Source organism: Onthophagus taurus, chromosome 1, assembly GCF_036711975.1.
Source record: "Onthophagus taurus isolate NC chromosome 1, IU_Otau_3.0, whole genome shotgun sequence".
Classification (NCBI taxonomy): Eukaryota; Metazoa; Arthropoda; class Insecta; order Coleoptera; family Scarabaeidae; genus Onthophagus; species Onthophagus taurus.
This window is the reverse complement of record NC_091966.1, coordinates 2,121,488-2,145,830: the sequence shown is the minus strand read 5'-3', so window position 1 is coordinate 2,145,830 and position 24,343 is coordinate 2,121,488. Positions and strand designations below refer to the sequence as shown.

General features: G+C 35.2%; 3 protein-coding genes across 6 annotated transcripts in view; 2 read left to right on the top strand and 1 right to left on the bottom strand.

Moving 5' to 3' along the window:
* Positions 1 to 30: 30 nt before the first annotated feature.
* Positions 31 to 10,283, top strand: LOC111423582 (uncharacterized). Of its 2 annotated transcripts, none has more exons than XM_071194259.1 (8): positions 31 to 200; positions 265 to 313; positions 366 to 541; positions 600 to 738; positions 793 to 977; positions 1,032 to 1,154; positions 1,203 to 1,391; positions 9,705 to 10,283. In XM_071194259.1, exons 1-8 carry the CDS (start codon positions 138 to 140, stop codon positions 10,170 to 10,172), a joined length of 1,392 nt encoding a protein of 463 aa, XP_071050360.1. In that variant the 5' UTR covers positions 31 to 137; the 3' UTR covers positions 10,173 to 10,283. The 2 variants fall into 2 exon arrangements, with proteins under 2 accessions (XP_071050360.1, XP_022912614.1); XM_023056846.2 differs by having other exon boundaries at positions 366 to 544.
* Positions 10,284 to 18,968, bottom strand: LOC111423590 (calcium-independent phospholipase A2 VIA). 3 transcript variants are annotated; one of them, XM_023056853.2, is made up of 5 exons: positions 18,632 to 18,968; positions 17,387 to 17,585; positions 15,644 to 17,323; positions 10,730 to 10,994; positions 10,284 to 10,679 (listed from the first exon to the last, which is right to left on the bottom strand). In XM_023056853.2, the coding sequence occupies exons 1-5, from the start codon at positions 18,789 to 18,791 to the stop codon at positions 10,461 to 10,463; spliced, it is 2,523 nt and encodes an 840-aa protein (XP_022912621.1). In that variant the 5' UTR covers positions 18,792 to 18,968; the 3' UTR covers positions 10,284 to 10,460. The 3 variants fall into 3 exon arrangements, with proteins under 3 accessions (XP_022912621.1, XP_071050345.1, XP_022912622.1); XM_071194244.1 differs by lacking the exon at positions 18,632 to 18,968 and adding an exon at positions 18,234 to 18,328; XM_023056854.2 differs by lacking the exon at positions 18,632 to 18,968 and adding an exon at positions 17,674 to 17,866.
* Positions 18,001 to 24,343, top strand: part of LOC111423591 (eukaryotic translation initiation factor 3 subunit l) — a 7,991-nt gene continuing 1,648 nt past the window's right edge. Inside the window, exons 1-2 of the mRNA XM_023056855.2 lie at positions 18,001 to 18,111; positions 18,345 to 18,611. Of these exons, the coding sequence (XP_022912623.1) occupies positions 18,091 to 18,111; positions 18,345 to 18,611 (288 nt within the window). The 5' untranslated portion in view covers positions 18,001 to 18,090. The remainder of the gene's footprint in view (positions 18,112 to 18,344; positions 18,612 to 24,343) is intronic.

Here is a 24,343-nt window from a genome sequence, read left to right as displayed (position 1 = left end):
GTAAGCAATTTTCGTTGATTCCGCATCCTTTAGAGGGCGCTGTTTGAAAATTTTTAAATTCAAATTAATATGATAGATGACGCCATTTATCAAAGTGATTGGCCAAATGTCAACGGTGGTATGTCAAGAAAAACTACATGCGTATTTTATCTATCTTCCTAATATGCATTTTAGTTGTCCGATGTAAAATTGTGATTGAGGTGAAACTATTTTAATATTAATTAACATTTTTGCAAAATTTTTTCTCTTCATATTTATTTTTAGGATGCCAACATAGCCGCACTAAGCCATGATGATATAGGAATGATTTTTTGTATGTTTCAAAACATTTTTTAATTAACTCAATTCACGCTTTATCGTTGTAGATGTAGCTATTAGAAACACAGATACTTGCTCATACACCATCCTTACGCGAATGGTAAAGTGCGTTGAGGAAATAGATTCTAATGATAAAGATTGCGAAATGATGCAGCTTATCGGCGGGGATATGGGAATTATTAAGCCACGTTGTGCTAAAAACATTACCCTAGTTTACCCAAATGTGGTAAAAAAATTACAGCACAAAAACTAAATGATCATTAACATTACTTTTGTTGCAGTATTTACTAAATAGAAAGGGATATTGTATAATTGCCATAAAATTTATAAGTGAAGACCAGCAAATGCTCGAAAAAAAGACCAATATAAGTTTTAACACTTATATAAAAGGAAATCATTGGAAACCTCTAAGATGTAACAGTAAGTTAATATTCAAAAACATCATTATCAAGAAATAAACAAACGATTTTTTAGATTTCTTTGAAAAACACAGATCAACAATTTGCGAAAGTGTCGATTTAGACCCGTTGAATAATTGCGAACCCGTTGATTGTCATATGAAATATATTGGAACGAGAAATTATTTTAATAAGAGATGGAAACGGTGTCAAAAAGTACCTAAATGCGTTTACGACCCCGATAAAGAGCTTCCAGATGTGGTATGCACAAAAAAATCTCAAATTGGCTAATATTAAAACTTTTGATTTTCAAAGGGATATACCCCCATTACAAATAAATGTTTAGACTTGGAAAAATGTATAAAGCGAGCCGAGTTAACACCTTTAGAGAATAAATACGCCGAAATGAACGATCAAAATAAATATTCGATGATTTTGGTGAGGAAATTTGCTCATTTTAATGTTTGTTTAATTTTTTTTTAATAGACTACTATTCATTGTCATCATGGAAAGGCAAATAACAACACAGGATTATGCGATTGTGACCCCGGCTGGGGTTCAGCTCCGTTTGAACCTATTCCAAGTTTATTTACATTTCATATGTGTAATATAGAAAGGAATTCTTGGTACGATTCCAACCGGTCAATGGTTACGTTTATTGCATTTTTTATTTCCGTAAGTATACATGGAGAACAATTAATATATAGGTGTTTATTGTTACTGAATTTTTATCATTGGAAACATTTTTTTCTAATGCTCCTTATCCGTATTTTGGGCTTTATACGCAAACCTACGTCACTACTGGTATCTATATTCTGCAAAAGCTTTTCTTAGTAGCCTCTATCAGCATCAGTGTTTTAATGTACACTGTGTAAATTAATTATTGTAACCCACGTGATCTGTGTAATGTTGGCTGCATATCTCAATATGTAGTGGTAGCTTGGATAATTTTAAATTAGTAACCAAATGTTGACAACTAATCGTACGTTATTTTTTCTGTTCTTTAACCGTTTTTTGCTGCCTTTATATTTTTCGAAACAGTTCTTTTTAATACATCAAAATAAGTACTTTCAACATTAATTTCAATCTATGGATACACTAAAAATTATTTTAAATAAAAGGAGAGAAGTTAGACCTTTTTTTATATTTAAAATATTTTTTTAATTATTAAAATATATCTAATATCCATCGTTTTTAGGAACTTCCGTCACGTTGCAATACCAATCTGTGATATTGGTTGCATACTTTCGATGATGATGTCGGGTACGATAATTAATTAACACACTGTACAAGGATTCTATTATAAATTTTGGAAACATAGATATTTACAGTTAGATAATTTCACTTAACACAAAAATATATTTCCATAGAAACTAGGGCGTATCTACTTACTTTGCCCCACATAAAATGCAACATGTCAATACAGGGTCATCTACGACGACCGTACTATACGGGATTCTGGCCAAAATAAAAATTTGAAAATTCAGATTTAAGTATTATCAATTGCGTTCTCTTCGACTAAAATATTTTCAGATTTCGAATTAAGACTAGGTTAATTCTTGTAGTGATCTGTTCTCGAGAAGTCACATTGCTGCCACCAACACATTGCGTAAAATTCCTTGGTATCTGTCAGAATTTAAGTTTTCATCGTAACGAAGAGCGATAAAATTCCAGTTTTAATGTTTCTGATTCCAGAGAAAATGTTCCAAATTCCAGACAATTTTTTAATAGCTTGTGTAGAATACCCTTAGTTGGTACGGGATGAGTTGGAAATTCATGCAAATCTTTCCGCAAACAGCCGATAATTACGAAACGTACGAGAATTATTTGGTTGCACTCTCTATAAATTATTATCAAATTCAAATAATCTTCATTACTAAATCCAAAACGTGGCATTGTTTGAGTCATCACACCAACAGAAATAAACCATAGCTTTAGCAAATGTCAAACTGTTTATTTTTTCCTTGTTGATCCTCCTCAGATGATTTATAAATTATAGCAAGTAACGTTGTAGTTGACATTTTTGATTACAAAAAATTAAAATCTCAAAAATGACTCCACTTAGGTACAAGTGGCCTAAAATTGAACAAAAATTTCAAAAATCTAGTAAAATACAGGGTGTTCCGTTTGAAATATGAAAATTGTCACCTCTTCCGGTGTAACCACAAGTAACTTGAAAAAATGTTAGTTAAAAAGCTGGCATCGAACATCACAAGTCTGCAAATTTTCAAACCCCACTTGATTTGGTTATTCACTAGGTCACACTAGGCATTTCATTCATGGCACACTAGTTTAATTATCGATATGATATGTGTGCATTTTTCAAAGAACCTTAATTATTTCCCAAACTATAAATATTATGTATGGGACATATGGGATATAAAAGATGTAAAATGAGACGCCGAAGAGGACTAAGTAATAAAATATGGGGGTGCCATTTAAAAAAATGAAGTTATGGTACTTCCAAGTTTCGAAAAGTTAACGTGACCAAACGTACTCGGCAGATTTTTCTAGAAAAATTGGAATAACTCGAGAACGGCTAAATCAAATTGTAAAAAGTAAAGTTATTCATAAACCTTGAAAGCAGGCAAATCCAAATATGTAAAAATATATAAGGTGTTCCATTTAAAAAAATAAAGTAGGTGGCGACTTCCGGTTATACCGGTGCTAGAAATCTGAAAATATTTTAGTCGAAGAGAACGCAATTAATAATACTTAAATCTGAATTTTCAAATTTTTATTTTGGCCAGAATCCTGTATAGTTCTAATGGATGGTCGTCGTGGATGAACCTGTATAATTTGACATACATTAGAGTAAAACCTCGATATAACGGATTAATTCGGGGAAGGCAGTGTCAGTTATAGCTCATTAAAAATTTACAACAATCTAGCTCTGAATAACAAAACAAAATTAAATTAACACTAGCGCTAGAACTAAGACTAGACCTAGAAACATTCCGTTCAGCAGTACCTCTCTTAAGACGGCTGGTAGGTAGCGCTAGTTAGCATTAAATATCACTATATTGCATATTTTTATTGAACTAAAACTGGAACTAACACTATTCTGAAGACGCACGGCTAAACCCAATACTCTCTAGTTCTAGTTTTACACTAGCACTAACACAAGAATCATTCGTGTTTAGCCGTCTTGAAAGACATGCCGCTAAATCCGAATGTTTTGCACTAGCACTGTCATTAGAACTAAGACAAGACCTAGAATCAGAATCATTCGGGTTTAGCCGTCTTTTGAGACGTGCGGCTAAATCCGAATGTTTCTATACTCTGTTTTTAAACCAGGAGGAGTAAACGCGAAAGTCAGATTTACACTAGGAAAAATCACCAGAAAATATCACTAGATATTTTGGCGGTAAATTTAAATTAATAATTACACTGTTGGAAATAATTCACGAGCACACCCTATATAATCTGAACGCGTGAAGATAAATCCATAATATTTGCGGAGCACAAAGCTTTACTGTAGACGAGTTTATTCAGCGAGTTTCGAGTTGTTCCGTCGCGGCATTGTTGACTGAGCTGCCCTTCCAAGTGGAACATTCCGTCGCTATGGAGACCGAAGTGGATGGAAAATACCGGTCGTTTTTAGTGTGGTGTGAGGGACCACATTGTTATCGTACTCTGTGCGCAATGGATGAGCGATCACGTTACTTAAGCGAGTTTGGGCGAGGAATGTTTGTGGGTATGCACATTGAGGATGTATCGTTCCGTGAAATTGCGCGTCGGTCGTCTCGAGCGGTCGTTATCGGCAGTGCAACGGGCATGGCGAGAATGGTCTGAGGTAGGACATAGGTACCATCAGCCGCAACCCCAGCACACGAGGATCGCACTCTTGTGCTCAGCGCTTTAGCGTCGTGTGCGTCCTCCTCAAGGCAACTTGGAGCTGTTTGGCCACCGGCAGGGGAAGGCTCACTCACTACGCGAACTGTATGGCGGCGTTTGGTAGATAGTGGACTGCGCGCGCGACGTGCGATACAGCGGATTCCAGTAACACCCGAGCACCGCAGCATACGTCACGAGTGGGTCAACGCTAGGCATTAGTGGGTTGCCGAGGAGAGGGACATTTTGTTTTCCGACGAATCAAGATTCGAATTGAGCACTGGTGATGCGCGAACTTTAGTTCGTCGGAGACGTGGTGATCGTCTACTCGAGCAGTGCGTGCAAGAATGCCCTATCCACCGACAACCGAGCATTATGGTATGGGGTGTTATTACACATGGTGGACGTACATGTCTGCTGCGTGTATAGTAGACCATGACGGGCCAACTATACGTAGATGAGGTGCTACGGTTCGTTGTGCTTCCCTACGTTCGGCGGCGTCCAGGTCTCCTATACATGCACGACAACGTCCGAACGCACATCGGGCGTATTGTACAGACCTTTATGGAAGAGCACCGTATACGAATTCTTCCTAGGTCAGCTCGTTTTTCCGGATCTGAGTCCAATCGAACATGTTTGGGAAATGACTGGTCGGAGACTTCAACGTTATCCGGCTTCCCCGGCTAACGTTTTGGAGCTATGGAGGCGAGTTGAGGTGGCATAGTTAGCCATCCCTCTCGCTACAATACAGCGACTTATAGACTCCATGCCACGTCGTGTAGCGATGGTACGCGAAGCTCACGGGGGATACTCTCGCTATTGATGTTTCACCTCCCAGCAGAGTTGTGCCGCTCTCCGTGTTACTCACACGGAGAGCGGCTACTTTAGTTACACTACTTTAGTACTACTTCCATACCAAATTTTATTCCGCTAGACACACGTGTAAAGATTATACAGGGTGTGCTCGTGAATTATTTCCAACAGTGTATTATTATTTATTTATTTACTTATTATTGTATTTATTTTCGTTTGTTATCGTCAACACTAAACATACAAATTAACATTGAAGTTATGAGTGTATTTATTTCAAAATATAATAAAGAAGGGTTTAAGAACACAAAATTTACAATAATGACACGAAACTGTCGAATTGTCAATAACCTAACCTTCAAATTCAAAATCAAAATTCAAAATTGCCTGTGTGTGAGCCTTCCTCGCATTCAACCAATCACGTGCAAGGTCAATCTGGTGACAAATTTAAAATACTCCTCCTGGTTTAAAAACAAAGTATAGTTCTCGGTCTAGTGTTTGTTCTAGTTATGTACTAGCACTATCACTAACACAAGACTCAGAACTAGAAACATTCGGGTTTAGCCGTGCGTCTTTTAAGACGGCTGCAAACTTAGGGTTATCATAAAGACGTTACCTTTTTCCAAGCAAAACTTTTTCTTTACAAAACATTACATTACAAAAGAAAACTTCACGCTATAATTGCCATTACTAATTGCCAAAGAAAACTTCATGGTATAATTAATGTTTGTAAACAAAACTAACCTTACCTTACATTCCTTCACGCTATAATTGACATTACAAAAGAAAACTTCACGCTATAATTGCCATTACTAATTGCCAAAGAAAACTTCATGGTATAATTAATGTTTGTAAACAAAACTAACCTTACCGAACATTCCTTCACGCTATAATTGACATTACAAAAGAACACTTCACGCTATAATTGCCATTACTAATTGCCAAAGAAAACTTCATGGTATAATTAATGTTTGTAAACAAAACTAACCTTACCGAACATTCCTTCACGCTATAATTGACATTACAAAAGAAAACTTCACGCTATAATTGCCATTACTAATTGCCAAAGAATACTTCATGGTATAATTAATGTTTGTAAACAAAACTAACCTTACCGAACATTCCTTCACGCTATAATTGACATTACAAAAGAAAACTTCACGCTATAATTGCCATTACAAATTGCCAAAGAATACTTCATGGTATAATTAATGTTTGTAAACAAAACTAACCTTACCGAACATTCCTTCACGCTATAATTGACATTACAAAAGAAAACTTCACGCTATAATTGCCATTACTAATTGCCAAAGAAAACTTCATGGTATAATTAATGTTTGTAAACAAAACTAACCTTACCTCACATTCCTTCACGCTATAATTGACATTACAAAAGAAAACTTCACGCTATAATTGCCATTACAAATTGCCAAAGAAAACTTCAAGGTATAATTAATGTTTGTAAACAAAACTAACCTTACCGAACATTCCTTCATGCTATAATTGACATTACAAAAGAAAACTTCACGCTATAATTGCCATTACAAATTGCCAAAGAATACTTCATGGTATAATTAATGTTTGTAAACAAAACTAACCTTACCTAACATTCAGCGTCTGAAGACACAGGGCTAAACCCGAAACTTAAAAATATACAACTTAGCGCTGAATAACAATTAAAACTAGAACTAACACTTGCACTAGAACTATACTCTGTTTTTAAACCAGGAGGAGTAAACGCGAAAATCAGATTTACACCGGAAAAAATCACCAGAAAATATCACTAGATATTTTGGCGGTAAATTTAAATTAATAATTATTATTTATTTATTTACTTATTATTGTATTTATTTTCGTTTGTTATCGTCAACACTATACATACAAATTAACATTGAAGTTATGAGTGTATTTATTTCAAAATACAGGGTTCCCCATAATAGGCTACCCATTTTGAAATTTGAATTAAAATTTTTTTAGTTAAAAAAACAAACTTTTTATTATACTAAATGACAGCAAACTTTTTGGGATTTATGATAACTTATAAATATTTGGCTAATTTAATTCTAACTTTTAAAAATCACGTCTTCTAATTGACCTCCACCAACTTCAACACATTTTTCAATATTAGATAAAAAGTGGTTCATTACACGGCGTAGCAAACCTTCGTCTATTCCTTCAACTTCTTCACGAATTTTGACTTTGAGTTCCTCGATTGTACCTGGACGACTCGCAAACACTTTGGCTTTTAAATATCCCCACAGGAAAAAATCGGGTGCCGTTAAGTCGGGGGACCTCGAAGGCCAAGGCAAATCTCCGAATCGAGAAATGAGTCGACCATTAAACATTTCTCGCAGAACCCTCATTGAGTTTCTGGCAGTATGAGCTGTTGCCCCATCTTGTTGGAATAGTAAGGGATTGTTTAGTAACCCTCGTCTATTTAATTCTGGAATGAGGAATGTCTCTAGCATGTTTACGTAGCGCTCGGATGTTACTGTTACAGCGCGGTTATTTTCATCCTCAAAAAAATATGGACCAATAATACCAAAAGATCCTACTCCACGCCACACAATAACTTTTGGATTATGGAGGTTCTGTGTAAAGATTTCACGAGGATTTTCATTTGACCAGTATCTAAAATTCTGTTTATTAACCATGCCGTTCAAATAAAAATTTGCTTCGTCGTTCATTAGGAGATTGTGAATTGCTCCTTGATGTAAATCCAAAAATTCTTGACAAAATGCTAACCTTGCTTCTTTATCTTGATTGCTAAGGTGCTGTGCCATTTGGTACTTATAGGGATGAAATTTTAAATCCTTTCGAATAATTCGATCTAAGCTTCCCTTTGATATTCCTAGGATAAGGCTTTGTCGATTAGCAGACCTTTTAGGACTTCTTGTAAACGCAATTCTAACTCGTTCAATATTTTCTGGTGTACGAATTGTTCTTCGACGTCCAGGCTTCTTCAAATCTTGTACAGAACCATTTTCACGCCAATGACGAACCCATAACTTAACAGTTTTACGATTTGGGGTGTGACTCCTATTGTTGTTATTAAACTGACGCCGGAATGCACGCCTAACTTCTTCTATCGAATTGCTTCTAATGTAAGTTTCTACACAAAACACACGTTGTTGGACTGAGTAATCCATGAAAGTTCAAACAGATGTTGAAAAAAAATAACGAAACTAAAAATAATATCGAATATTATCTCGATAATAATAATTAATAATTTAAAACTTATTTGTGATAGGCGACTACTTGATTAATAATTAACTTAAATCCCAAAGACTACAGAAGATATTCCCACAGAGAAAAACTTATTTAGTTATCTCATAGGGAATTTATTAATAAAATAAAATGGGTAGTCTATTATGGGGAACCCTGTATAATAAAAAAGGGTTTAAGAACACAAAATATACAATAATGACACGAAACTGTCGAATTGTCAATAACCTAACCTTCAAATTCAAAATTGCCTGTGTGTGAACCTTCCTCGCATTCAACCAATCACGTGCAAGGTCAATCTGGTGACAAATTTAAAATACTCCTCCTGGTTTAAAAACAGAGTATAGTTCTCGGTCTAGTGTTTGTTCTAGTTATGTACTAGCACTATCACTAACACAAGACCCAGAACTAGAAACATTCGGGTTTTGCAGTGCGTCTCTTAAGACAGCTGCAAATTTAGGGTTATCATAAAGACGGTACCTTTTTCCAAGCAAAACTTTTTCTTTACAAAACTACCCAATGCTTGTACTATTAAGCTATGTTGAATTTTATGTGGGACAGTGCAAGTGCATAATAGTTTCGTAACTATGGTTACTGCATTCATATATTGCGAGTAATATGAAAGTCCCGGTATAAGTATTTACCACGGTTGGTAAAAGCCAATACTGCCAACAGTATTAATAATATATTCGTAGAGACCTCGCTAAAATAACTGATAAAAGTTCAAGTTAATTCTGAGTTATTCCAAAGTAGCTAAAAGTTATCTCATAGTAAGTTCATCAGTCCTAGCAATCTTGAATTTATTCCAGAAACCAGAGTATGATGTGATGAGTAGAGTTCAAATTGTATCAGAATTTCCTCCAAATCTAGAATATCTGTGTAAATTAATAAATTATTAATACATATTTAGTAAACATCCTGTATATTAAAAAAACTTGTCTATTAAAAAAACATTTTAATCATAAACCATCACTCAAATATATCAATTTAGGTTATAAAATTTTTTTTACAATATTTTTTTTTAAGATGTGCCCACAAATATTTCTTTGTAAACTTATGTGTATATGTTTATCAACAATTCTCCTTTTCATAGGCGGTTTACTAGCGATATACTTTCAGATATCATCAGTATGTGTGGCAATGTTAGTAGTTTTGGTCTCGTTCGTTTTGTATCATCTCTACAAATGTTTGAAGAATAAGCCGGATAAACCGCGACCTGATATCGAATGCGGTTCGAAATCGAATTCGACTCAAAGTGTTAAAACACAAGATACGCCGAAATCAAGGATAACTAAAGACGGCGTTAGCGACCCGAATAAAACGGTTTATTTGGCAACGGAAACGTCGTCTAGAGCTAAATCGGGGGAACGAACGGATACGTTTTCTTCAGATTATTCGAAAGCGTCCAAGATGTCTAAGGAAACTTATCGGTTATCGAATTCGACGGATTCAAATGAGTCGAAGAATACTAGGAGTTCTAGTAAATCGAAATCGCAGAGTACGCAGGGTAGTTCGACCGAAAAAAGTTCAAGGGATTCTTCGATTAAAGCTCGATCATCTGCTAGTACCTTAACAAGAGATAAATGAAAATAAAAAAATTAAATGATGAAGAAATGAGATAAAATGGCTGTTTTATAATTTTAGGATATACTTACTTTATATTAATTTTTTTAGAATATATTATTTTTAAAAATTGAATTAAGTGTACAAATATTTTTTATTTTTTTAACTGTGGGAACCGTTTAAATACATTTATTTATTTCAAAATTAATAATAAATAGTGAGCCCTATTATAAAGTTTAGAATTATATAAAATCTAGATAAATCTAAAAGGAGTACAAACATTTTTCTAAAGGAGTTTTTTAATCAATACATTTACTCCCGTGTAAGTAGATTTGCAACTTCTCTTACTGAAGCCATATTTGCGTACATGTAGGCTTTCGTTTCCCATAACATTTTACATAATCTTTCGTCGGATTTTTCATCCATGGCGACGTCCTCAGACAATTGCGGGCTAAACCTGAAGTAGGGGATTCCCAAAGAAGAGCACCAAGCTCTTGCTCTATCCACAACTCTTCCGTCAGTCGCAGTAGCCTAAAATTTTTATTGTATTATATTGATAAAAATTTGTTTATTTTTATTACCTGATCAACGAGCAAAGATGCTAACGCTGGCAAACCAAAAACCAATTTAGCTCCTTCCCAAATATTTTCAGGTAACATTCTAGAAACGTTTGATTCCGTAACCGGAATAAGACCCGTCCCTAAACTAACAACGATATGTACGGGACATTCTTCGCTTGTACGATGTTTCGCTCTTAACGCCAAGTTGTATTCGTGAATTTCCGTTAGGGCGTCCAACGTTGGATTATTCGCGATTAAACCACCATCTAGGAATCTATCAAAAGCTCTGTGAACAATAATTATTTAATTTTTATTCATCTCGGTTGACATAAAAATTCTAAAACACATTTTTAATAAGGACATGAAGTTTATTATGGTTAAAAAAATGATGGGGGAATAAAATTAAATTAATTTGAAAACTATAATGATATTCTTACCACGAGAAACGTAAATGACTCATCGATTTCGAAATATGATGATTAATTTGAGGTTGATATAATGTTAATCACTGAGTCTCAACTGCAAGCAACCTCGGCTTAGGCCCACTTTTACCACCTCCTGATAAATTTATCCGATAGATAAATCCAGTTCTTAGCCAATGAGAGCGCTTAAAACCGCCGTAACCATGGCAACTACCCTCTAGATAGTTTATCAGGAGGATGGTAAAAGTGGGCCTTAATCAATGAAAATATCAGCTCTATTTGATAAAGTTACATTGAGCCACGGCTGTAAGCAACCTCGGCTTAATTAGTCTACAAATTTACCTTATAAAACCGAGGTTGCTTGTGGCCGAACAATTAATATTGTTCAACCCAAAAGTAATCATCATATTGGAACGTCTCGGCTGCAAGCGACCTCGACTAAACTTAGGATGGAGATTTTATGACAGCCTGATTATGCCGATGTCGTTTGCTCCACAATATGATGACCAGTTTCAGGTTGATACGATATTAATTACTGAGTCTTGGCTAATGAGTGAAAAGATCAAAAATTGCAGTTGATCATGTCGAGGCTATACAATTAATATTGGTCAACTCAAAAGTAATCATCATATTGGAACGTCTCGGCTGCAAACAACTTCGACTACACTTAGGATGGACAGTGGGTGTTAACGCACCACTTTTTCACTTATTATTGACAACACACTTTTCATTCTAGGATGAAAAGTTACTTAAAAGATTAGGTTATTTTTAACGATAATTTATATTCTTCTAATATTATGACTTAATGCTATGGTATCAGTTAAAATTTCACAAATTTAGACATATATTATATAAATTGTTACTAATTTTGATTTTAATTTTTCTACGTGGATATTCGCAAACTCAAATCTTTATATGTTGCTATTAGTGCATTAGTTTGGAAATGTTTTGTGATTTTCTTTATAAAAAATTACGCTAAACTCGGTGGTACATAAATGCACCATTGGCCAGATACGTATATTTCACCTGGGAATACAAGTCCAGACAGATGATGTGTTATTTTGGAAGACATTGTTGCAAAATGTTTATAACAGGGAAGCCCGTGCGATTCGAGTTCAAGGTTTGGTGCCTGTCGTCTTCGGATGGATATTTATTTCAATTTGCTCCATATGAAGGGACAAACACATCAAGAGAAAAATCAGAACTTGGCTTAGGAGGCCAAGTTGTTGTTGATTTGCTAAAGATCGTAAAAACCAAACAAAATCATCGGATATATTTTGACAACTTTTTCTCTTCGTACAAGTTATTGAAATTTTTGAATGAAAAGGACTTTTACGCTACGGAAACCATAAGAGATAATCGAACAGCTAAATGTCCTTTAGAAAGTATCAAAGATATTTCGAAAAAGAAACAAGGTAATTATGATTCCGTATTTGACGAAGAGACAAAAATATTCTTGACTAGATGGAACGACAATTCAGTAGTTACCATTATTAGCAATAACTTTAGTGTGCAACCTTTGACCACCGCTAGACGATTGACGACCGAAGAGAGCGGAAAGTCGTTATGATTCCTCAACCAAATATAATCTCTGAGTATAACAAATATATGGGAGGCGTAGACTTACGTGATAATGGAATTTTCAACTATATAATAAATGTGGGAGGCAAAAAGTGGTGGTGGCCGTTGTTTGTAAATTTTCTAGACAAATAATTATAAAATGACGCTCAAGTCATACATTGCCGTACGTCTGATGAAGGCGGAAGATGATAATGCAGGTAATAATATGAATCCATCATTTGGAGGTACCGTTCCTGCAGAAGATCGTATTGATAACGTGGGTCATACCATTAAGGAAGAAGTTAATAAAGCCAGACGTTGTTGTAAATTGTGTAAAACTCATACTATTTATATTTGTGCGAAGTGTAAAGTACATTTACATATTATAAAATGTTTTGAGGATTACCACAAGTAAATATACATATGTTTAGCCAAAGGTTCGTTTACGCACCATCATCTTTTTCATATACCCAATTTTTTTTTTGATTTGATATATGCCGAATCGTCTTAGTTAACATACACTGTTGGAAATAATTCACGAGCATACCCTGTATAATTTGAACGCGTGTGTCTAGCGTAATCAAATTTGGTATGGAAGTAGTACTAAAGTAGTAGGAGAAACATCAATAACAAGAGTATCCCCCGTGAGCTTCGCGTACCATCGCTACACGACGTGGTATGGAGTCTATAAGCCGCTGTATTGTAGCGAGAGGGATGGCCAACCATGCCACCTCAACTCGTCTCCATAACTCCTCAACGTTAGCCTGGGAAGCCGGATAACGTTGAAGTCTCCGACCAGCCATGTCCCAAACATGTTCGATCTGATTCAGATCCGGAAAACAAGCTGGCCATGGAAGCATTCGTATACGGTGCTCTTCCACAAAGATCTGTACAACACGCCCGATGTGCGGTCGGACGTAGTCGTGTATGTTCAGTAGACCTGGGCACCGCCGAACGTAGGGAAGTACAACGGACCGTAGCACCTCATCTAGGTATCGTTAACCCGTCATGGTCTGCTATACACGCAGCAGACGTATACATCCACCATGTGTAATCGCACCTCATACCATAATGCTCGGTTGTTAGTGGATAGGGCGTTCTTGTACGCACTGCTTGAGTAGACAATCACCACGTCTCCGACGAACTAAAATTTGCGCATTACCGGTGCTCAATTCGAATCTTGATTCGTCGGAAAACAAAATGTCCCTCTACTCGGCAACCCACTAATGCCTAGCGTCAACCCGCTCGTGACGTATGCTGCGGTGCTCGGGTGTTACTGGAATTCGCTGTATCGCACAACGCGCGCGCAGTCCACTATCTACCAAACGCCGCCATAAAGTTCGCGTAGTGAGTACGCCTTCCCCTGCCGGTGGCGAAACAGCTCCAAGTTGCCTTGAGGAGGACGCACACGACGCTAAAGCGCTGAGCACAAGAGCGCGATCCTCGTGTGCTGGGGTCGCGCAGGGCCGTCCGGGCCGCGGCTAAAGGTACCTATGTCCTACCTCAGACCATTCTCGCCAAGCCCGTTGCACTGCCGATAACGACCACTCGAGACGACGCACAATTTCACGGAACGATACACCCTGAATGTGCATACCCACATCCATTCCTCGCTCAAACTCGCGAGCAAAGTGTTAAGTAACGCGATCGCCCATCCATTGCGCACAGAGTACGATAACAATGTAGTCGCTCACACCACACTAAAAACGACCGGTATTTTCCACCCACTTCTGTCTCCATAGCGACGGAATGTTCCACTTGGAAGGGCAGCTAAGTCAACAATGCCGCGACAGAACAACTCGAAACTCGCTGAATAAACTCGTCTACAGTAAACCTTTGTGCTCCGCAAATATTATGGATTTATCTTCACGCGTTCAGATTATATAGGGTGTGCTCGTGAATTATTTCCAACAGTGTATTTTTTGCAATAAACAATAATTTTTTTCTAAAGTTTACAATTATTTTCTACCGTGGCCGTAAATGGGTTAATCACTGAGTCTCAGCTAATTAGTGAAAAGATCAATAATTGTATTTGATAATGCCGAGGCTATACAATTAATATTGTTCAACCCAAAAGTAATCATCATATTGGAACGTCTTGGCTGCAAGCGACTTCGACTAATATTAGGATGGAGATTTTATGACATAGCCTGATTATGCCGATGTCGTTTGCTCCACAATATGATGACCAGTTTCAGGTTGATACGATATTAATCCCTGAGTCTCGGCTAATTAGTGAAAAGATCAAAAATTGCATCATGCTGAGGCTATTCAATTAATCAACCCAAAAGTAATCATCATATTAGAACGTCTCGGCTGCAAGCGACATCGACTAAACTTAGGATGGAGGATTTTATGACATAGCCTGATTATGCCTATGTCCTTTGCGGCAGAGGCTCCACAATGTGATGACCAATTTCAGGTTGATGCGATATTAATCATTGAGACTCGGCTTAGTTAGTGAAAAAATCAAAAATTGCAGTTGATGATGCCGAGGCTATACAATTAATATAGTGCAACCCAAAAGTAATCATCATTATGGAACGTTTTGGTTGCAAGCGATTTCGATTAAACTTAGGAAGGAGATTTTACGACATAGCCTGATTATGCCGATGTCGTTTGCTCCACAATATAATGACCAGTTTCAGATTGATACGATATTAATCACTGAGCCTCGGCTTAATTAGTAAAAATATCAAAAATTGTAATTGATAAAGCGCCACAACATGATTCTCGGATTTAGTAATTATATTTGGTTGCCTAGCCTTTAAAAAAATGCTTTAATCTAAGCCCTACGGCCAAAATTTTATTCCATACAATTTCTCGTGGTAAGGAATATACTTTAAATGTATTAATTTCACATGAGTATTTTATGTTATGTATCAATATGAAAAATAACTCAATTACATTATATTTTATGTCAAATAGATGACAAAACATAACACAATTTTACCTAAAATAAGTAGGAGCTGCACCGGTGGCCCTTGCAACATGCCATAATAAAGTTTCTTCAGGTGGTTTAGGTAATTCATAAGGAGAATTATAATTGACGCCCAAAATTTCACTCGGACTCTCATAATTTCTAAATAAATGTAGCTCGACCGGTTTTCGATCGGCTAAAACTCCGGGAATTAAAAGTTTCGGTTGTTTAATATCGGTCATAACCGAGTCAGAACCCAAACATTCCTTTAACATGCTTTCAAGGGGTTCGCTTGGATATGGACGAATGCCGATAAACGTTTGGTCTTTTAATCGGAAATACAAACAGTGACACTCTTTCAAAGTTTTTCCAGCGGCTAAACCCAACGCGAGAATCCCTCCCGTACTAGTTCCAGTGATCCAATCAAAGCAGTTGTTAATTGGTCCCCCGATAGCGGCTTCTAATTCCAAAAGCATTTGAATTAGGATTAATCCACGAATTCCACCTCCATCTAAACAAAGTAAACGTCCTTTTTTTGGGAGATTATCTCCGTGTTTCTCCGAAGCAGTATGCATCGCAGCTACAGATAACATGTCGTTTAATAAATCACGATTTGTGGGGCCAAAAATGCTTGGTGGTGGTTCCCCATTATAATCTCCGTTATGTTTACAACCAATTACGCAATTAGAAACATCGGGGGTACATCTACTCGCCCCAACAGCATGCAAACAATACAATCCCCTTGAATTATTACTTCTTGCAGCTAAATGTCGCGGAGTTTCGCCTTTGTAATTCAACGCGTCTAAATCAGCCCCAAAAATAATTAAACATTGAATAATCGAGTTATTTCCCGTGTTAACAGCCAAATGTAAAGGAGTATTTCCGTCGCAATCTCTAATGTTAGTTTCCGCCCCTCTACTTAATAAAGCAACAACACATTCCAATTTTTTTTGTAAGATCATCACATGTAATGCGGTTCGATTTTGAAAATTCACGGCGTTTATTAAGCAATTAACATCAACTAATGCGTCAATGACTGGTCGAGATATCGCCCAGTGTAGGGGGGTTCCCCCATTTTTCATATCTTGATTCGAAAGTGTATTGGGGTTATTTTGCAAATAATGACCGACGTATCCGGGAATATTATTCCCTTCGCCTTCGGGTCCTTCTTGACTGGCTGCTATATTTACATCAGCCCCAGCAAGTAAAAGTGCTTTAACACAATCAGGCTTATCGGCCAAACAAGCCAAATGCAAAGGGGTATAACCCAATTTATTTTTTCCGTTTAAACAACGCGGGGGGGAATCTTGCGAAAGAGCTGTAATAATTTCCTTACAACTATTTGCAGCAAAATGATAAACAGTATTTGAATCATGATCGACATGTTCCAAAGAACATTTTGATTGTATCAAAATTTGTACAGTTTTTAGATTATTTGTGGTTATAGCAACTTGTAAAGGTGACATTCCTGTAGCTGCGTCAGAGCTGTTTAAATAACTATTAATAATATCGTTATTAAAAGTATCGTAAAGCGCGAAATGGGCGGCCATATGTGCCATGGTCCACGATGGATGTTCTGCAATTACATCACAAATTTTTTGTAAACCATGGGAATTTCCCATCTCTTTAGCGATTTCTATAAACTTTGGGAGTTTATCTTTAAGGTAAATGAAACGTTCTTCGGCATCAGCTTGTTCTTCTGCACGAAATAAACTATAACATAATAATTTTTTTAACCCATAAAATAGATTAAACTAAAAATAAAATGTGTTTTACCTAAATGCTTGATGTAAACTTTCTGTGTAAGGTTTATGCAAAACAATCTCAAATTTTGACTTCTCCCCTTTTGTGCTATTTGGTGCGTAAAGAACGAGACTATCCTCACGGCAAATAGGGTGTCTTTCCGCATAAACATCAGGTTTAACATCTAGTACTTTAGTAGGTGGAGATTCAGTGGGAAGTAAACTTCGTAGCACTACAAAAAATAATTTTAAATAAAAAAAACTGTCATAAAAGAGGGGGAATAACCTCAATTTTAATTATGTATTTTCAGATTTACTTACGGTTAAACATTTTATAGTTTAGACCCAATAATAAGGTGTAATAAATGTATTAGGCAAGATTTATTTAAGGGTAGTGTTGTAATAACCAAGAAGTATAAAAAAAGTGTCTCCCTTCTTGCTTTTTACAATTCAAGTCAAGTTTAGCCAAGTTTCAAACCAATCATTCCAGATTGTTATCGTTTTAAATAAAATAAAAAATCCACAAAATTATTAAGTTCAAATAACGTTCAGAATACATTAATACATTAAAATAATAACAAATATAATAAAAATAAATTTGAATTATTAAATTTAAAAAAAAATAAGTTTAATTAAAAAACGCCCGCTAGAGTCCGGTTTGTTTCTAGGTTAAGTCAACCATATTGATTGCTAACTTGTCAAAGTAGTTTGTGGTGTAATTTAAGGAAAATTACGGAAATGTACGAAGAAAGCGATTCGGTAAGTGTAATGTCTTACATTTTCGAACACTATTCAATTAATTTCAATTATCCCCGTTTGATTTTTTAACCGCATGTGAAACATAACCTCAAAAAAGCCGACCTTTTTAATTAGATACGTACCGACGTGTTTTGCATGGACTAATCCCATAAAACTTATTATTTTCGCGTTAAAATGTTCTCTTCTGTCGATAAATCTTAATTTCACTTGTCTATTTTGACAATTTTGTACAGAATTACAACTACGACTATGAGAGCGATTATGGGGGCCACGGGGCCGAATCAGCCGGGGATGCCGATTTCAATCGTACGGCGAATTATAAGATGCCCGATGTCGTGAAGAATTTCTTGACTTATTTTCGAAATGCGATCAGCGAGGGATCAGTTTTTGAACTTCAAAATTTGTACGAAGTTCACTGGCCGAAGCTAACAGAAGATTATTTCGAAAAGAGACCATGGCCGGAGGAGAGCGAAGTTTCCGCAGCTATTACAAGCGACCCAGTAAGTATATTTAAACTTACCATCTCCTCCTTTTCTTGATACTTCAGCAACACTCTCCAAAAAAGTTACTTGGATTTTTTTGCTGTACTCTCCAAATTTTTCAAAGTTTTGATTCGACTTCATTGCTTCTTCAGCGGTCTCCTTGAATTTTCCAAACATATTGAGAAATTCCTGGTTCATATTGATTGAAGTGCAACAAATGGTTGCGTTCACTTTGTGTATAATTGATGAGAATTGATTCCATTGAAACCGACGCACCTTATCTTTTTAAACAGTTTCATATCGCGATTTTTTTTTATTAGATTAAATGGTTCATAGTGCATGCCTTTTTTATTTGCAGCATTATTACGTATTTTATCAAAATGATTTTATAACGTAAAATGCTTGTTTGAATTTTAATTAGTTAAACTTGTTTTATGACTCAGATCCGGAACCTGACCTTCAAACATTAAGTAAAAACCAATAAAAATAAAAATTGTACACAAATAAAATTAACAATATCATTATCATTGTTTGTAGATCTTATTGTTATTCAATGAATTTGTTTGGGTTGCTTTAGTTCGTGTTGCCTCTATAATGATTTATGAATTAATTGAATAAATTAATTGAAATTAGTTCTGTTATAAGGGTTGCATACTTTTAATAGAAACTTAATAATATTAAAAATTTTTCAGTAAACAAGGTTTACATGGAAAATTTGTCTTAATATGTATTACAGTGTTTTTAAGGATTGAATTAGAAATTCATGTGAAATTCAGTGTTAATTATGAAGACAATGTTTTTATTCTCAACAGGTAAATATTTTTACTTCCTTTTTCTGATGAATATTTAAAACCTTAATATTTATAGATTTATTCCGCCAAGATATTGCCGTATGTGTTAACAAGTTTTTTCTTAGTATTAATTTCACTGTTTCGGCTGTTTTTGGCTCTATCAGGCGAGGTTCTAAGTTCACCACATTAGTTTAGCAGAGATAGTTTGCAACTGAGACGCCGCAGTACGTGTTTACAAATTTTGGTTGATGTGGTATTAATCCTAAACGTCGACTTAATCAGGCGAAATCACACACTCTTTACTTTAAGTTTAACCGAAATCGCTAGCGACTGAAGCACTGCAATATATTGATTGCACCTTTTCAAGTTTAACATCAGAAAACGAAACTTTAATTTCAAAACATGAAATTTCAATTTCAGAGTTTAGTTTCAGAACATGAGGTTACATAGGATACATAACAACATAAACAAAGGTCAAAAGATGATGACCAAGCCAAGTGTTAAGACAAGAAAAGATGATTGGGTTTATGGAAAGAGTTAGAAATGGTAACAAAGTAATTAAAGAATAATAATAGCTCCTGGAGAAGGTAGATTAATCACAGATATGATAAAATATATGAGTCCACAAGGAAGAGAAATGTTGTGAAGAGATGAAGAGACCACTTGTCTCTGGAGGAGCCATAGTTATGCTTTTATACACGTTTGTTTGTCTCACAATTAGACATATACATCCAAGTTACTCTGTTCTTAGAGAAAAGTTGTAGGAAATTGTTGCAGAGTGCACTTTAGGTTAATTAAAATAAAAAGGCTAGGAGAAACTTAAGATGTAACAAAAACGTTTTTATTATTTAATAACAACTTTTACTATTGTATAGTTCAAAAACTGTTAAAACCAGAACTCAACTTTATCTTCCCCCCAATACAATCTGATACAATTAACACACAGACACTGACACACAAGGTTCAAGATTGCCAACTTGGTCTCTTATAAAAACCCTATTTCAAAATTAAGTTATTTAAAAAATTGATAACATTAAAAATGATAAAATATGTTATCTTGAAAATTTTTTTTAATTAAAAATTTTATATTAACTACATTAAGGCTAATATTTTGGCATTAATAAACATACTTCTTTATGTAATTATTGTAAAGAACTTACCAGTAAACAATTCTCATGGTCGAAATTTAAATTTTGTGCAGTGAGCTGATGTATAATTCCATATTCTGTTAATAGATCTTATACTGAAACATATACAAATTCTTTTCCATTATCATTTCTAACGATTTTTATATCCCTTCCAATTTGGTTCTTTAATTCAATTATGAACTGTTTTAATTTTTTACACCTCATCTTTACTTTTTAAGAAATAAGCAGTCTTATAATTAGAACAATCATCCTTTAAAAGAAACATATGTTTTGAACCACCAATCGAAAATTCCTGCATTGGAACACAAATCTGCAGAACTTTGAGCTTTCTTTTACGACAATATTGTTCTGCTCTAAAACCTTTCTAATTTGTCTAAAGTTTTGATGAGCCATTGCTCTGAGCCATCAGATTAAATTATGTTCTACCTTTGCCAAAATAAATTTTTATTTATTTTAAAAATCATTTTAAACAGTTTACCGCTTCGTTTAGCAATCGCACATGTGTTTCCGTTCTTCAATATTAATTCTACCTTGTTAGAGTCTGACTGTAGAGTAATTCGCTTATCTAGCGCACATCCTCGCGAGAATCAGTTTATCTTCAAATCAGGAACATATAACACATCTTGAAGTGTAACTGGTTAAAAGCTTTTACCATTATAAGCTAACATACTGACAGTTCCCATTCCGCACTCTTCATTGTTGTCCCATCACCAATTTTTATTGTTCTGTGACTTTGTAGTGATACATATCGATCAAATAAATTCAACTTATTACACATGATATGACGCACCATTGTCTAAGTACCAATCAGTGTTAATTAATGCTTCGGACAATGCAATCAACGCTAAACCGTTTTGTTTCTCATCTTGTTTTTGTTTTCTTTCTTTGGTTTCACTTTCTCTTTTTTCCTTTGGTAACAATCCTTCATTCTGTGCCCTTTTTTCTTGCAATAGAAACATTCAATTGCTCTTTACCACAGGAAAACATTTTTTTCCTTCTTTGTTCGCTACTAAAGCAACAGAGTTATCTTCTCTTCCTACTCTTTGTTCTTCTGTTAGTAAATGTATGTATTTCTCTGGCAACGCCATTATTACCTTCGTCATTACCATCTTTTCTGGAACTTCTTCTCCTTGCTGGTTCATGTTTGCACAAAGGTTAGTAACTTTTGTTACAAAGTCATTTATATTTTCTTCTTCAAATTTTAAATTATGAAACTGCTCAGTTAACAAATGCTAATTATCGATATTCTGTCATAGATTTCTTCCAGTTTTTTCCACATCTCGTAAGCGGTTGAACATTGCATAATGTACCAAAGTGGAGTTACCAAAACCTCCTATGCTTTTGCCATAAACAACTTTTATTTGAAATTTCCATACATTCCACTTTTTATCGTTTCCAACACCACCCTGAGATGACTACATATTTTAATTTTTTCTTTTTTTTATTTAATTAAATACGCTAACCCAACGTTGCTATTCTTTCTAACCTCATTTCTCAAAAACACATCCAACACGTCTTCTTAACCTCTCAATTTCTTCCGTCCACCTGGGTCCATAACTTGTTACAGAGTGCACTTTAGGTTATTAAACAATAAAAACGTTGTTTTTCGAAATTTTTGTTACATTTTAATTTTCTACTGGCCTTTTTATTTTAATTAACCTAAAGCGCACTTCGCAACAGAAATGTACCACATTATAAACGGAAAATGTTACATACAGTGTGTTCCATAACAAAATACGGTAAATATATGTGGTGTATATATAACATTCGGTGTTTATCAGTGGGATGGTTATTAACGTGTTATGGCATGTCCAGAGAGACGCGAAGCGAACGACTTTTCAGAACGTTGGTTACTGCATATATTAAAACAATCATGACAAGAAGAAACTTATACAGTTTGTGTCAAATGTCTGGAATATAGCCAATAACTTCGCCATTTGTGGTTTTAAAGAAAAATGTTTCAAATACAAGTTTCTTTATTAATCATGGCGCATTTTTTGGCGATATTTGCTTGTTTGTATTGTTTTTTGTTTCGTTGCTATGGCAACCAACATTGTTATTTTAAATGGGATGTATATATTTTTTTTTGCATACTTTGATAGAGGGTAAGTCCCTCTATGCGATGAGCATATCAAATCATATGGTTGTATAAGAAAAAAATCGAGAAAAAATGCGTTTTTTGAAAGTCTTAAATCAGCTAATTACAATTAAAGTAGGCGCCGAAATAACGCCGCTGACAGCTTTAAATGTCAAAAAAATTACAGTTTCAACAATTATGAATAATTAATAATGTATGGTCATTGGTAACTGTCTTTGGCCATCAACTTTTTGGAAGGTTTTTAACACCTCCTGTCAATTCCTGTTCACTGTCAATTTTTTGACATTTAAAGCTTGCAACGGCGTTATTTCGACGCCTACTTCGATTGTAATTTGTTAATTTAAGACTTTCAAAAACGCAAATTTTCTCGATTTTTTTCTAATACAACCATATGGTTTGATATGTTCATCGCGTAGAGGGATTTATCCTCTATTAAAATATGCATACCATTTAAAATAACAATGTTGGTTGCCATAGCAACGAAACAAAGAACAATGTATACAAGCAAGTATGGCCAAAAGATGCCCCACAATTAATAAAGTATTTTTTATTTGAAACATTTTTCTTTAAAACCACAAATGGCGAAATTATTGGCTATATTCCAGACATTTGACACACCTGTATATAGACAAAAAAATTGTAATAATTATAGAGGTACACCGCTTCTAAGTACAGCCATGAAAATTGTAGAAAATTATCTATCTCTTCCATAATAAGATAAAAATCGCAATAGAACAAATACTGGATGAACCGAATACTGGACCATCATGTTATCATGGAGACAACAATGTCTTCATAGTATGATGCAGGAATGGAAGAAGAAAAGTCCACATGGTATTTTTCTGTCCGAGAAGAGAGGTTTCCAAAATATATTGGCCAACTGATGTCTTTTGTAAGACGAAAACAAGTTTCAACATTTTTTTACATAGAGAGGTTGGTAGACGCAGTAGATGATGGTCGTTGCAGTTCCATCAATTCCAACTCACTAGTTATCTTCCAAATATCCTTGTGTGGTTTTATTTGGGTAGAACTCCCAAAGAAAGCATCAATACCAATTTCTTCGAATTTCTTGGGTTTTGATAGCATAGATTATAGACACTCAATAATTTCAAAAAAATTGTGTGTAGTTTTTTATCGCGTTGGACAATTTAATTGAGACGTATTTCCAGACTTTTATCTTGTGATGATGGCTTTACCTCCAATCCTTCTTGATTTTGGACATATTCCGATGGCTCATTATCACCATCAATTTGATGCGTAGTAGTGATATGGCGCTAAAGTCCAGCGCATTTGAACTAGATCCAGCCTGTTATTTCTTTTCACGTATTAATCTTTGGCGGCTAAACTGCTGTTTTTGCAGGTGCATCGCTGCAGGCGCTTCTGTCACCTCGCCAAAGTCGCGTCATTGCAACGCGTTCATATAATTCAATAGAAATTAGCGATTGGTCTAAAATATCCAAAGTTGCGCATCTGTAGCTACGCGGCTATAGCCGTTGCAGTCATGAGGTTGACATTGCACCTTAAAAGGTAATTCGTGTGGTGGAATATCATAAACGTTCACTATCTTCTCTATAAATACGCTGGATTGGAATCAAGTGTTTTTTTTATAAGTTAGAATTAAGCAGTTACAACTAATTATCATCTTAAATCAATGTTCAGCTGTTTCACTGAATGAACCTAAAATAATAAATCATTAAGTCATTATATACGAAC

Coding starts and splice junctions, on each gene's coding strand:
- LOC111423590 (XM_023056853.2), bottom strand. CDS start 18,791: ATGAACCAGGAATTTCTCAATATGTTTGGAAAATTCAAGGAGACCGCT. Junction 10,995..15,643: donor GCAGCTCCTACTTATTTTAG/GTAAAATTGTGT, acceptor TATTGTTCACAG/AGCTTTTGATAGATTCCTAG. Junction 10,680..10,729: donor CATCTTTGCTCGTTGATCAG/GTAATAAAAATA, acceptor TAAAAATTTTAG/GCTACTGCGACTGACGGAAG.
- LOC111423582 (XM_023056846.2), top strand. CDS start 138: ATGCGTATTTTATCTATCTTCCTAATATGCATTTTAGTTGTCCGATGT. Junction 545..599: donor CCCTAGTTTACCCAAATGTG/GTAAAAAAATTA, acceptor CTTTTGTTGCAG/TATTTACTAAATAGAAAGGG. Junction 1,392..9,704: donor TTATTGCATTTTTTATTTCC/GTAAGTATACAT, acceptor ATATACTTTCAG/ATATCATCAGTATGTGTGGC.